The sequence below is a fragment of the Lampris incognitus genome, chromosome 3, assembly GCF_029633865.1.
Source record: "Lampris incognitus isolate fLamInc1 chromosome 3, fLamInc1.hap2, whole genome shotgun sequence".
Taxonomy (NCBI): Eukaryota; Metazoa; Chordata; class Actinopteri; order Lampriformes; family Lampridae; genus Lampris; species Lampris incognitus.
This window is the reverse complement of record NC_079213.1, coordinates 35,539,756-35,554,808: the sequence shown is the minus strand read 5'-3', so window position 1 is coordinate 35,554,808 and position 15,053 is coordinate 35,539,756. Positions and strand designations below refer to the sequence as shown.

Below are 15,053 nucleotides of genomic sequence, written 5' to 3'. Positions count from 1 at the left end.
CAAGTCCGCGGGGCCTCTGTGAAACCCGCGCAGCGTCCAAAATACCCCTTTATCTCACTTCCAGTATACTGGCCTGCAGATGTGTCACGTTATTATGGTGGTCCTTATATTTGCACACAAGACCACCGTGACCTATTTCCATAATGGACGGCGGATCGGGTTTCCAAGGTGATGTCATGTTTTCTTCATCTCATGGGGCAGTTATGAGCAGCTTCGCAGAACAGAGCCCTCGCAAAAAGCACAGCAACGTCGCCCACTCGCCCACTTTAGCGGCACTAAAAATAATTCCAAGTGTCACAACTGTCCCGGGCGGACACGCCCCCTCCCCGCCGCCACCCAATGGCGCCGAGCCCTCCTATCTCCGTAGGATTAGAGAATACCCATCCTGCAGTTGTATATGGTCACGACAGGGGCATTCCAGGGAATCCGGGGGGGGGGGGGGGGTGACAAGCTTTTTAAAACCCGTCTCTAACTCTTCCAGCGCCTCATTGACAGTGCGGCTATAGCAAAGTCCTTCCAGCAGGTCTCCGCAGTGAAGGCGTCCACCACCGCCCGGCCCACCCGCAGACTCGGCGCTCATCTTCATCATCATCACCATCGTCATCCACGCAACATTCGGGGACCCCCCGTAGGCCGCCAAAGTTTGTCAGGACGCGCAACTTTTTCTCCGGAAAACAAACAAACAAACAAACAAACAAACAAGCAGACCCCGGCGGGTGGGTGACGCGCACGCGGACGTCGGAGGGGGTAAAGTGAGTCTCCGTGTCGGTGCCGGACTACAGCTACATGGTTTGGACTGCGCCGCCCTCCTTTTGCGACTTTTTACCGCGTCCAACTTCAACTGTGTCACAATCGCTGGCACCGATCCGCCCGCTTTGGCACTGCTAAAAAGACCCCCCTCACCCCACCACACACACACACACACACACACACACACACACACACACACACACACACACACACACACACACACACACACACACACACACACACACACACACACACACACACACACACACACCTTTTTTTCCGGTTCCGAGTGTGGTATTTAGGAGGAGGGCGAGGAGAGCAACAACATGATGAGCAACAACGCGTATTACGAGCAGCTCCAGTCCCAGCTGCCGCCGCAGTACTACCAGAGCACCAACAGCGGCGAGGAGGAGGAGGAGATGCCGGCCACGGAGAAGGACCTGGCCGAGGACGCGCCATGGAAGAAGATCCAGCAGAACACCTTCACCCGCTGGTGCAACGAGCACCTCAAGTGCGTCAACAAGCGCATCCACGACCTGCAGAGGGACCTGAGCGACGGCCTCAAGCTGATCGGGCTGCTGGAGGTGCTGAGCCAGAAGAAGATGTACAGGAAGTATCACGCCAGACCCAACTTCAGACAGATGAAACTGGAAAACGTCTCCGTGGCGCTGGAGTTTCTGGAGAGGGAGCACATCAAGCTGGTGTCCATAGGTAGGTGGCGCAAGCCAGTGGGGATCGCTGCACGCATCTGGTCACAGGAGCTTGTTTGAGTCGGGAGCTGGTTAGAGAGCGCATCATGTGAGTCGGGTGAGAGTATATGAGGTAGAACTTTACCCGAAACTGCAGAAATCAAACATCACGAGTGTTGAAATACACATTGAACAGTTTTAGAAACCCCCATGTGCTGGTTTTGATTGATAGCTGTTGCTTAACAGTGGTGGGTTTGCTGTGGACACATTAAATCCCTTCATGATTAATGTTGTATTTAAGATACTACTACTACTACTACTACTACTACTACTACTACTACTTTCGACTGCTCCCGTTAGGGGGCGCCACAGCGGATCATCCGTTTCCATCTCTTCCTGTCCTCTGCATCTTCCTCTGTCACACCAGCCACCTGCATGTCCTCCCTAACCACATCCATAAACCTCCTCTTTGGCCTTCCTCTTCTCCTCTTCTCTGGCAGCTCCATATTCAGCATCTTTCTCCCAATATATCCAGCATCTCTCCTCCACACATGTCCAAACCATCTCAATCTTGTCTCTCTTGCTTTGTCTCCAAACTGTCCAACCTGAGCTGTCCCTCTAATATAGTCGGTCCTAACCCTGTCCTCCTTCATCACTCCTAACGACAGCGTGCCTGGTGTTAAGGGGTATTTAACATGATTTGTGGATGAGACAGTTTGCAGCACCGGCTAACAGGCTGGATGCACATGTGTGCAACTGAATAATCCACAATTCGTGCGGGATTTGTTTTCATGCAGCCTCCAGTTAAAACTGGAACCATTTGTTCAGACTGTCTGACTGAGATTAAGAAGAAAGCGGTAGCAAGTATTTAAAAATGTCCTTTCCTCCTGTCGGCTGGCTCCTTAGCGTGAGAGTAGGGAAGAACTGATGCAGATATGAGTGAGATGGGTGAGATTTATCGCGGGGTTGAACCTCATGTGATTTACATCATCTTTTGATCCAGTTGACTGAGTAACTTAATCTGGCAATAAACCCGTCAGACAATAAGACACGTGATGATGAGGATGATGAAGTGCTGCTTCACCCTGTCTGAAACCGCACCTGTGTTGAGCATCCGGGGCTTTGGCTGATGTTCTGAGCTTTCTCTCTGATAAACGCACTGTGTGGTTCCGGCGGCGTGTGCCGTGTTAGCGGCCAGCGTGTTGTCCAGGGTGTGAGCAGCTGTTAGCTGAGCCGAACTGCTGGATGGAGATGCTGACAGGCCGAGGAACAAGACGAGAGAGTCCGCATTCTGTCTTGACTGTGACGGGAAAACGTTGGGCGGAAGTTTGAGGAGGCAATATGGCAGGGTTGACGGACGACACAGGGTGTTGTTTAATATGCATTTGCTTGACTTCAGCTCCTAAGTCAGGTAGAGAAACTGCCCCCCTGCCTGGGCAGCAGCCACGCTGTGAGGCAGGAGGGCACCTAACGGGTCATGCCTAGAGACGACACAACCGAGAGGGCTCTCCTTCCTGTCTGTTGCTCCATATTTGATACTGTCAGTGGTAAACAACTGTTCATTGTTGTCTGTTGTTAACGGCCTTTTGTCTTCCACACTCTTATCAGTGTGTGTGTGTGTGTGTGTGTGTGTGTGTGTGTGTGTGTGTGTGTGTGTGTGTGTGTGTGTGTGTGTGTGTGTGTGTGTGTGTGTGTGTACATCCATCTCAACATTTCTTCATAACGCTGGTCACACACATGACATGGACTGGGTCCATCTGCCGCTTTACTGCGCCGTCTGTGTCTTACTGACGGTCTTAACATGTTATGCAGAAGCATGCACAGACACGCGTACAGACACGCGCACAGACACGCGCACAGACACGCGGACGAGTTGAATTTTATTCTCAGTTCCAAATCAATAAGCAGACTAGATGGGTTAGAATCGTGAACAGAATAAACATAATAAGTGAATGAGGGTGTGTGGGCTCAGCCTTAGAGAGAGGGTGAGGAGCTCGCACATCCGGAGGGAGCTCGGAGTAGAGCCGCTGCTCCTTTGCGTCGAAAGGAGCCAGTTGAGGTGGTTCGGGCATCTGATCAGGATGCCTCCTGGGCGCCTTCCTTTGGATGTTTTCCGGGCACGGCCAACTGGGAGAAGACCCCGGGGTAAAACAGAACTCGCCGGAGGGACTACATGTCCAATCTGGCCTGGGAACGCCTTGGGATCCCCCAGGAGGAGCTGGAGGGCGTTGCTGGGGAGAGGGGCGTCTGGAGTGCCCTACTTAGCTTGCTGCCACCACGACCCGACCCCGGAGAAGCGGCTGAAGATGAGATGAGATGAGATGAAGATGAGATGAGATGAAGATGAGATGAGACGAGATGAAGATGAGATGAGATGAAGATGAGATGAGATGAGATGAGATGAAGATGAGATGAGATGACATGAGACGAGACGAGATGAGATGAGATGAGTGACTCTTGATGAGAGCTGAAAGGGAGTGGATGATTTCACATCTAAGTGTACTTTTGTTGAGGTAAATCACTGCTGCACACCTTTAATTTTTAATTTTAATAACTTAAACATTCAGAGACTGCAGGGTCAAAACACGTCATCTCTGATTATCAAAAACAAACCTGTTTTAGTGATGTAAAATGCCGAGAGACATGTCAGCGGGGGAGAGAAGTAATGGTATTTTAACTCCTTCTTGCAAGCAGACCCTGGCTGTACCTCCCACTCCCCCCTGTCTCCAATTTTTACTCCCATTCTGTGATTCATCAGTGAGGAAGGAGATGTCAGTTGTCCTGTGATGCACGTTTGTAGACTAAGGTCCTCTGGTTTCAGTTGTCCGGGGATGTTGTTTCCTCTGGCCCTAAATCTTGGAGGAGGAGGTGTTGCTAAACCCTCTCAGTAAAACATGAGGACCTGTCACCTGTTACAAAACCTCAACTGGAGCTTCTCTAACAGCCAACAATAGGCCTACTCACATGTAGCGTCAGTAGAAACAAGTCCTCCTCAGAGAACCAGAGGAAAACCTGCCACCTGCAGATCCTACAGGGTCGTGAAGTCTGTTTGTCCACTGGACACGTCTCCGCACACTTGCATCAGAACCAGAATCAGAAACACTTCATTTGTCGTTTCGTTTTATGTACTCGCACACATGAAATGAAACAAAACATCGTTTTCCCAAACAAAAGCAGTGCATCACAAAGACAAAAACACATATCCAGAACTACATGTACACACATATCCAAACTAACACACATATCCAAACTAACACACATATCCACACTAACACACATATCCAAACTAACACACATATCCACACTAACACACATATCCAAACCAAAAATAAGAAAAAAACCTCACTGTCCAGGAGAATGAACGCCAGCCAGGAAGACTGTCGCAACTGCTGGTCTGCACGCGCCAGCAGTTAGCTTAGCCTGCCCCGCTTCTGCGTCCTGTCAGACCGCCCTCGGTGTTTCCTCTTCGGGTGGAGCTCCGGTCAGGGCCGTGGTCCTTGGGCCCACAGGACGCAGCAGACCAGGCTCCCTCAGCCGACCCACTACACTAAAAACACAGTGAAGGCCAGGCGAGGCTGCTGCCAGCCCGCCCTCGGTGTTATCGGAACTGCCGGTCTGCATGGGCTAGCAGTTAGCTTAGCCCGCCCCGCTTCCGCATCTTGTCTGCTTACATGTGTCTTCTTACCACCTGTTTACAGTCCGAGCCATTGGGGATCAAACTACTTCCGGTAAGACGCGAGGGACCGTAGTATGCATTGATTCAGTGAATTACACAAGTTAGCTGAGAGGTTACGACATCATGACACACATCCCATTTGCACACAGCGGTGCCTTTTAGAAGCATCACTCGTTCTGAAAGCAGCCTTCTTATGCGAAAGCCGCACGCGTGCAGTCTGCTGTCGCAGCAGTACATGGTCCCGGGTTCATGAGTTTGGGCACAGGGTCAGGTAGACTGTCACGTACGTCACCCTCTTCACTGACATGAGGCCCACGGGTGACGGTAATAGCTATGGAGGTCTGGCACGGATCTGGGATCCTCCCTTCTGAATAATTTCCCAGCCTCCATGGTTACAAGCAAAAGGGAGGACGTGGCCGTGGCACGTTTTGGGAGGGGAGTTCCAGGTACGGGGCTGGGTTGAGTGGTGTGGGGGCGGGAAGCGGTTCAGCTGAGCCGGTTGAGCAATTTGCATTGGTGACAAGATCAATCAGCCCTGTCTGCGGGCGTGCTCTGCAGCCTTTCCAACCGGTTCACCCACATACTACGCATGCACACACACACACACACACACACACACACACACACACACACACACACACACACACACACACACACACATGACATGGGCACATGGTCAAAATGCCGAGCGGGGGCAAAGAGTGGGACGTGAATGAAGTGAGTGGCGAACACATGGCCGCGTCGCTGTCGGTCCCTTGCGGTGTGAAGTGTGGGAGATCCAGGGTTTAAGTTTCCCCGTGCTCGCCTCTCATTACTCCTCATGACCCAACAATCATCGCTGACCTCATCAGCCTCCGGTTCTACTAACTGCTCCACCACCACCCACAGAGAAGCAGGCGTCCGGAACAACACGCATGGGCAGCAAGTGCTTGTTGTTGTGTGTGCACCCGGGTTTGATGTGAGCCTGCTTGTCTCGGTGTGTCGTTGAGGAGGGGGGCTTGCAGGGGGCCAGTCTGGCCCAGGTCGGTAGATGTGACTGTGGGGGGTGGGGAGGTCTGATTAATGGCAAGACAGCTGAGCTCTGGGCTCCCTCCACTAACAGGTGCTTAAAATAGAGCCGGAGTGCTGGAGCAGCGGGGTGGCAGAGAGACAGTAGAGAGTTAGCAGAGGTCCTCGGGAAAGCGAGGGGTAAAAGACACGTTGAGGACAGAGCATTTAAAGATGGGCAGAGAATAAGTATAGTGCAGGAGATGGAAAGGACACCAGAGATGTAGGATAAAGCTTCAGAACAACAGGACATGGTGGTGTATGTGGAACAGTAAACATGACACAAACAAGCTAGTTTGGACAGTCCGGGCTAGAAGAAGCGAAGTGGGTGTGAGCGTGAGTCTGTGTGTGTTTGCATGCACGCATGTGTAATGACCACGGATGACTTGACTCGCTAGCCCTTGGCTAACGGGTTTAGTCATCCATGGTCATTACACATGTGTTTGTGTTATGTGACTGCTTAAGTACCTAAAATCCTAAAACCACATGCGGACATCTGTCCAGTCGTGTACTGTCACGTGGACAGGCGATATACTCAGAGGTGCAGCATCCCAGATAGCAAAGAGTCTTTGGCCCAAACATGGCCCACATCTGCAGTTATGTTACGGCCCACATTTGGCCTTGAGTGACGGTGTGGACTCAGGGTGAGTGTGGCTGCCTCGACTCAGCCACACTTGGGCCACATTTGGGCCACATCTGGCCCACATAGTATGTGCTGTAACCCAAGTCAAGCCGGGTTCATTACATTTGGGCCATGTCTGGCCCACACAACACTTGCCGTAACCCAAGTCAGGCCTGGCTTATGACATTTGGGCCACGTCTGGCCCACACAACAGTTGCCAGTGCTGTAACTGAGCCGTAAGTACCAGAAGTGCCCCAGATCAGGCCCACATGTGGCTGCTGTGTGGGATGTGAGTCAAGTGTCGTTGCACAACAATACTAATGCTAATCCCTCAGCATCCACACCAGCCCACACCGTGAGGCCTCCTGTCTAGGAATGTCCTCTGGTGGATCCTGCAGCTCTCATCCAGCCCCACAGGACCAGCAAGTGAAAAAGGCCACGCCGGGAAAACAATAGTAACACCGTGATGCTGTGTCTCCCTTCCTCTGACCCTCTCCCCTTTTTTGTCTTGCTCCCGTTTTTCTCCTTCTGTCTCTCTGTGTGATGAGGTAAACAGCAGCCGAGTCAGGTCTTGATCTGGTCTAGCCCGCCATGTTTTGCTTCTGTGATTTTAACAGTGGAAACTTATCTCTGACAAGTTACGCTTGAGACGTTGTGTGTGTGTGTGTGTGTGTGTGTGTGTGTGTGTGTGTGTGTGTGTGTGTGTGTGTGTGTGTGTGTGTGTGTGTGTGTGTGTGTGTGCTTTTGTATTTAGCGCCCACTTTCCTGGATCATTACCCAGCGCTGAAGGCTGTGGTTGTCGGCCTCGGTAATAACCATGCTGTCCAGTGGAGAGCAAAGAGTTGGAGATGGATGGATAGAGAGAGAGAGAGAGACAAAGAGAGAGACAGAGACAGAGAGATCGAGAGAGAGCGAGACATACATAGAGCCAAGAGACAAAGAGAGAGAGACGAAGAGAAAGTCACAAAGAGAGAGACAAAGAGAGACAGAGACAAAGAGAGACAGACAGACAAAAAGAGAGAGAGACAAAGAGAGACAGAGAGAGCGAGAGAGACAGAGAGAGAGAGTGAGAGAGAGAGGGAGAGGGAGGGAGGTGGAGGCTGAGCGAGACAGCCGGCTCTGAGATCGATCTCAAACGTGTGGGTAAAATAATTGTGTGTCACAGCAAAGCGGCGCAGCAACTCTCAGAAGTCGCTGCCATTTTGGTGTGGTGATGGGAGTGAGCTGGGAGTCTCAGCGGACAAATATTCTGGACCCTTCCACCACTTCTCCCCTCACAGGAATAACAAGCGTCTCTCTCTCTCCCTCTCCCTCTCCCTCTCTCTCCATGTCTCTCTCTCTGCCTCTCTCGCAGTGTCTCTAATTATTACCATGTGTCGAAGGCAGTCAGCAAATAAGAATGTTCTAGCAATGCCAGGACCCCCTCTTTATATGCACACACATGCCACAGTTCAACACACGCACGCCTGCGCACGCACACACACACACACACACGCGCGCGCGCGCGCGCGCAGGCACGTAGAACGGGGCTTGACACGAGCTCCTAGACTCTAGAGATGAAGTGGACTGACCGGCGGGGCGGCCGAATGTGTGCTTGCAGCGTTTAGCACCGCCCGACTTCGGTCAGAGCACGTTGACTCGTGCGGTATTTCTTTATGAATCCAGCACGCCGCCCTGCAAGACCCGCAGAGTCCCAGTCCCCAGACCACACCGTGAGATAAACCGTGAGGCAACGAGAGAGAGCAACTTTATGAGCTAAGAAGTGTTTATATCTATCTGAAACTGTCCCATCGTTACTGAGTCAGGTGTTTAGTGTTCCTGTGTGTGTAGCGAGAAAGAAAAGCCACATTTTGACTGAGAACATACTTCACTTATGAATTTATTAAATGTCAAGTCAGGTCAATATTATTTGTATAGCCCAATATCACACATTACAAACTTGCCTCAAGGGGCTTTAGAGCAACACGACATCCTATGGTATAAAATACATGACATTTATAAAAGGTATACATTTGTGTTTCTCTGTGAGGTCTAACATACAGAATGATGTTCAAATCATGTACCTAGGGGGCAACAGACGACCATCATCTACATTTGTTCTTCTAAATGTTATCACTGCAAACACCTCGAACAGGGGCAGACCAGCGAAAAGGTATTTTTCCACTGGCTTGAAACAGACGACTGGATCAAATGAAATTCAAGCTGAAAATACAAGAACAGACTCTGCACAGAAGAAGTAAAGGAGGACATGTAGTTGGAAAGATGACTGGAGGGGAGAGATGGGGACGCGCGGAGTTTGGTTAATGGCAAGGTGATATAGACAAGCCTGGACTCTTATATGTGCAGTCAGTCATCAGTATTGCACCCTTTCTGGTTTCTTTTGCTGGGATAAAAAAGGTGTTTGATATTCTCAGCCTCCAATCCACAGATTGTTTTAACGTGCACTTTGTGACGAGCTTTAGTGGTCACTCTGCCCGAATGTCCCTCGTACTAATACTGGAAAAGTCTTTGTGGGCGTTGGGTCACTCACTGACAATTAATAATGATGAGGTAATGTGGTGTGAGGTATAGAGGAATGGTATTTTATCTCATCTCATCTCGTCTCATCATCAGCCGCTTCTCCGGGGTCGGGTCGCGGTGGCAGCAAGCTCAGTAGGGCACTGCAGCCGTCCCTCTCCCCAGCAACGCCCTCCAGCTCCTCCTGGGGGATCCCAAGGCGTTCCCAGGCCAGATTGAACATGTACTCCCTCCAGCGAGTTCTGGGTCTATTCCGGGGTCTCCCCAGTTTGACGTGCCCGGAAAACATCCAAAGGAAGGCGCCCAGGAGGCATCATAACTAGATGCTTGAACCACCTCAACTGGCTCATTTCGACGCGAAGGAGCAGCGGCTGTACTCCGAGCTCCCTCCGGATGTGCGAGCTCCTCACCCTATCTTTAAGGCTGAGCCCAGACACCCTACGGAGGAAACTAATTTCAGCCGCTTGTTTCCGCGATCTCACCCTTTCGGTCACTACCCAAAGCTCATGGCCATAGGTGAGGGTTGGAACGAAGATTGACTGGTAAATTGAGAACTTTGCCTTCCGGCTCAGCTCCCTCTTCACCACAACGGTCCGGTACAACGTCCGCATTACTGCTGATGCTGCACCAATCCACCTGTCAACCTCCCGCTCCGTCCTACCCTCACTCGTGAACAAGACCCTGAGATAATAATAATAATAATAATAAAAATATACAGACACAACAAGGCAGCAGCATACCTGCGCTGGCAGATCTGCAGGAGTTACAAGATCAAGACGACTGAGAAGTGATACCAACATCAGCCAAAAACGGTCACTGAAAACAATGACGTCGCCATCCTCTGGGACACGCCCATCCACACTGACAGAGAGATGAAAGCCAACAAGCGCGACAGGATAGGAAGCAAAAGAGGTGCATGCTCATCGACATGGCAACACCATCCGAAAAAAATACCTCAATGAAAGTCACAGAGAAGCTGACCAAGTACAAAGACCTGGAGACTGAAATCAACAGGATGTGGGGAATGAAGACCAGAACAACACCAGCGGTCATCGGAGCTCTAGGACTCAGGAAGAAGGGAGTGGAAGAGTTCACCAACCGTATCCCAGGCAACATCAACATCCGTGCAGTCCAGAAGATCGCCCTACTTGGAACAGCCCACATATTACCACGAGTACTGTCAATCAAGTGACATCTGTCCTGTAGTGCCTCAGGTCCATAATTTGGAGCCGGCTCTACGGGATGTAAAACAGGAAATGTGAAAGAAATAATAATACTAATAATAATAATAATAATAATAATAATAACCTACTCCCCATAGAACAAAAAGGGTGTCGAAAAGGGAGCTATGGCTGCAAAGACCAGCTTTTAATAAACAAGGCCATCATTAAGGAAGTAAAAACGAGGAAGAAAAATCTGACAACAGCCTGGATAGACTATAAGAAGGCATTCGACTCTGTACCCCATGACTGGATACTGAAATGTCTTGACATCTACAAAATATCACCAATCCTTATCCAGTTCCTAACAGCAAATATGGACCAGTGGAAAACAACCCTTGTTCTAAAATACACAGACGGGACGCCACATTCAAGGCAGATCAACATCAACAGCGGCACATTTCAAGGTGACTCTCTTTCTCCTCTCCTCTTTTGCATAGCTCTTACTCCACTATCCTCCCTCCTGAACAACACCAGCTACGGTTATACTACAGGTTCATGCACCATTAACCATCTGGTCTACATGGATGGCCTGAAAACCTTTACCAAGAATGACCAAGAACAAACTGGCCTTTCGACCATCGTACAAGGCTTCAGTGACGACATCAAAATGGAGTTCAGACTAGACAAATGTGCCAAAGCTACATTCAAAAAAGGAAAACTTACCACCAACGAAAACATCCAAATTGACCTAGACACCATCATCCAAGACCTAGAACAAGAAGGCACATACAAATACCTGGGAGTGAATGAAGGGGACGGGATACAGCATGCCAAAATGAAAGAAAAGATCAGAAAGGAGTACTACCGCAGAATACGAATGGTAACAAAACCCCAACTCAATGCATCCAACCGAATGGAAGCCATCAACACCCTGGCTACACCAGTCGTAACTTACAGCTTCAGCATCGTCGACTGGAAACTAGAAGAGGTCAGGAAACTAGATAGAAAAACAAGAAACATACTCACCTTACAGAGGATGCACCACCCAAAATCAGAAGTGGATAGATTGTACCTCCCCAGAAACGAGGGTGGCAGGGGTCTAATCCAACTGGAAACTGCCTACAAAACAACAACAATAGGCCTAGATACTTACCTTAACACCAATAATGACCCCCTTCTCATGATTGCTAGAGAGCATGAAAAACAAAACAAAAAGTACTCCATAGCTATATCATCACTGCCCAAGACCAGGCCATCAAGACCAATTACTACCGGAGCAAAATCCTCGAAGATGGCACAGACCCAGCGTGCAGGATATGTGGTCAGTTCCAGGAAACCACTGACCATGTGGTGGCAGGGTGCCCTGAGCTGGCCAGAACTGAATACCTATAAAGACACAACAAGGCCACCACATATGTACCTGCACTGGAACATCTGCAAAGAATTCAACACCAACACAAAAGAAAAATGGTATGAGCACGAGCCCCAAACAGTAACAGAAAAAGACCACATCACAATCTTATGGGACATACCAATACAGACAGATCATGAGATAAAGGCCAACAGACCAGACGTCGTCATCAAGAAAAAAAAAAGAAAAAAGCTGCCTACTCATCGACATGTCCATCCCGACTGCAAGGAACACCTCAGTAAAAGTAACTGAAACCGTGTCCACATATTAAGACCTTGAAATCCAGACTCAACGAATGTGGGGAATGAAAACCACAACAATACCAGTAGTGATAGGAGGCCTAGAACTTGTAAAAAAAAAAAAGGGATGGCGAAATACACCCAACGGATCCCGGGTAACATCAGAATACAAGAACTACAGAAGATGGCACTACTTGGAACATCTCATATCCTAAGAAAGGCACAATCCATCAAATAGACTTCTACATCATTCCAACCGTAGGCCCAAGGAATGGACCCGCCCGCTTATTATGTTGTATTATGGCATGAAGTTAAAGGACATTTGTATAATAATAATAATAATAATACATTGTATTTGTGGGCGCCTTTCAAAGAACTCAGGGACACCTTACAGAACACAGAAAAAAAAACAAAAACAAATCAAGCAGCACTGTAGCAGACAGCATAAAATGAAAACAAAGCAGGTAGACAATAAAAAGTTAACACAACAGATAAGTAGAAAATCATCATCTGCACAAAACTCAATGAGGCATGGATCAGACTGAATATGCCAGTTTGAAAAGGTGCGTTTTGAGATGGGATGTGAAGGTTAAAAGAAAGTCAATGTTATGAATATCTTGTGGGAGAGAGTTCCATAGGCGCGAGGGGGGGGCAGAATGACTGAAGGCTTTAGACCCCATGGGAGGGTATGTGGATATGAAGGAGCTAGGTTATTAAGGGCCTTAAAGGTGAGAAGCAGGATCGTGGAGTTAATACGATATTTAACAGGGAGCCAGTGGAGTTGCTGAAGAACAGGAGTGATATGATATATGGAAGGAGTTCTGGTAATGATACGGGCAGCTGAATTCTGGACCAACTGAAGTTTATGAAGAAACTTGAGGGTAAGACCAAAGGGGATAGAATTGCGGTAGTCAATACGGGATGTAATCAGGGTGTGAATGAGTATGGCAGTAGTGTTAGGTGTAAGTGATGGGCAAAGATGATTAATATTGCATAGGTGGAAGTATGCAAACCGAGTAACATTGTCAAAAGTGTCAAAAGATAATGTGCTGTCCAAGATGACATCCAGACTTGTTAGCCTGAAGCGATGGAGGAACTATAGAGTTGTCAATGGTTAGGGAAAAACTATCAGGCTTAGCCAAAGTAGATTTAATACCTACCAAGAGGACCTCAGTTTTATCACTATTAAGTTTGAGGAAGTGGTATGAAATTTTTAGTAAGCAGTCAGAAAGGGAAGTGGGTGGAAGAGTGGAGGTAGGCTTGGTAGATAGATAAAGCTGGGTGTCATTCACGTAGCAGTAAAATTGAATGCCAAATTTCCTGAAAATGTGGCCAAGAGGTTATAGGTAAACAATAAATAGGAGGGGTCCCAATACAGAGCCCTGGGGAACACTGGTAGTGATAGGAAAGGACTGGGATCTCAAAATTTTCAAGTTGGACAAACTGAGTGTGGCCAGAGAGATATGTTCTAAACCAGTCAAGGAGATACTTGAACTCCTTCACTTGAGGCAACAACTCATCCCCAACCTGGCGGGAGCAAGCCACCATTTTCCGGTAGAGAACCATGGCCTCAGACTTGGAGGTGCTGACTCTCACCCCGCCCATTTCACACTCAGCTGCAAACCGCCCCAGTGCGTGCCGGAGGTCGCGTTCTGATGAAGCCAACAAAACCACATCATCTGCGAAGAGCAGAGATGCAACTCTGAGGTCGCCAAGACGGACACACTCCTCACCTTGGCTGCGCCTTGAGATCCTGTCCATGAATACCACAAACAGAATCGGAGACAAGGGACAACCTCGGCGGAGTCCGACACCCACCGAAAACGTGTTTGACTTTATGCCGCGAATATGGACACAGCTCTCACTTTGGTTATACAAGAACCGGATGGCTTGTAGCAACTGCCCCGGTACCCCATACCCATACTCCCTCGGTATCCCCCACAGAGTGCCCTGGGTACACGGTCGTAAGCCTTCTCCAATTCCTTAATGGAAAGGTATTTGCGGGATTAAACAGACAAAACAAAACAAAAAACCCTCCGCACATCCTTCTATATAAATTGGAGATTGCTGGATGGATGTTTATGCTTTGTAATACATAGATGCTGGAAGTTCAAGGACATCGGCTAAGAGTTGGCGCTAACTTGCTGCTTGCGCACAAACTCTTTGGAAATAAATTGTGTTTAGAATGTAAGGTTATGAGGAAAGCAGCAGCACCCGTATGACGTTTTAATGTTAAGTGAATGAGCCTGCAGCCAGTGGAGGATGGGTCCGGTTCACGGTGGCTCCATGGTTAGGGGAAGTGGAGACAGATTAGCTTGACCTGTCGATGGAGTAGACATGTATTCATGTTTGTGTGTATTTGTGTGTGTGTGTGTGTGTGTGTGTGTGTGTGTGTGTGTGTGTGTGTGTGTGTGTGTGTGTGTGTGTGTGTGTGTGTGTGTGTGTGTGTGTGTGTGTGTGTGCGTGTGTGTGTGTGTGTGCATGTAGCTGAGAAGTGACATCACTGACCGACACGTTGAGACCTCTTTGTGGAAGGACATTGAATGTTACTCTCCTGGTTCTCTCCTTCCCCTTCCTTTTTCAGTTTTTTTTTTCCTTGTTGGCTTTTAGCTTGAAAGGGTATAAGATTGCAGTCACTTTCTGCTTTATGTCTGTGTCTTAAAATATAATAGCTCTGATGGCAGCCAATTTGAGAAAACTTTTAAATCTGAAAAAAAAGCCTTCTTGACGTTGTTTAAAAAGCCTTGCTGTATCCCAGAACTCATCTGCAGGTCAAAGTGCATCCTGGACAGTTGCTATCAGCCACGGCAGCTGTCATCAGCTGACAGATAATGTCATCAGCAGCGTCTATTCCCCTTGCTATCCTGTTTTTTACCCTCTGCCCCTTTCCCTTTCCCCTGTGTTGTCAGGTTACGGGGGATGGGGTGGGGAGGTCTTCT

At 48.9% G+C, this 15,053-nt stretch overlaps 1 protein-coding gene across 1 annotated transcript in view; it reads left to right on the top strand.

Moving 5' to 3' along the window:
• The first annotated feature begins 1,042 nt into the window (after nt 1-1,042).
• The window catches only part of flncb (filamin C, gamma b (actin binding protein 280)), a 164,772-nt gene continuing 150,761 nt past the window's right edge, over nt 1,043-15,053 (top strand). The window contains exon 1 of the mRNA XM_056277281.1: nt 1,043-1,461. Coding sequence (XP_056133256.1) covers nt 1,077-1,461 — 385 coding nt within the window. The 5' untranslated portion in view covers nt 1,043-1,076. The remainder of the gene's footprint in view (nt 1,462-15,053) is intronic.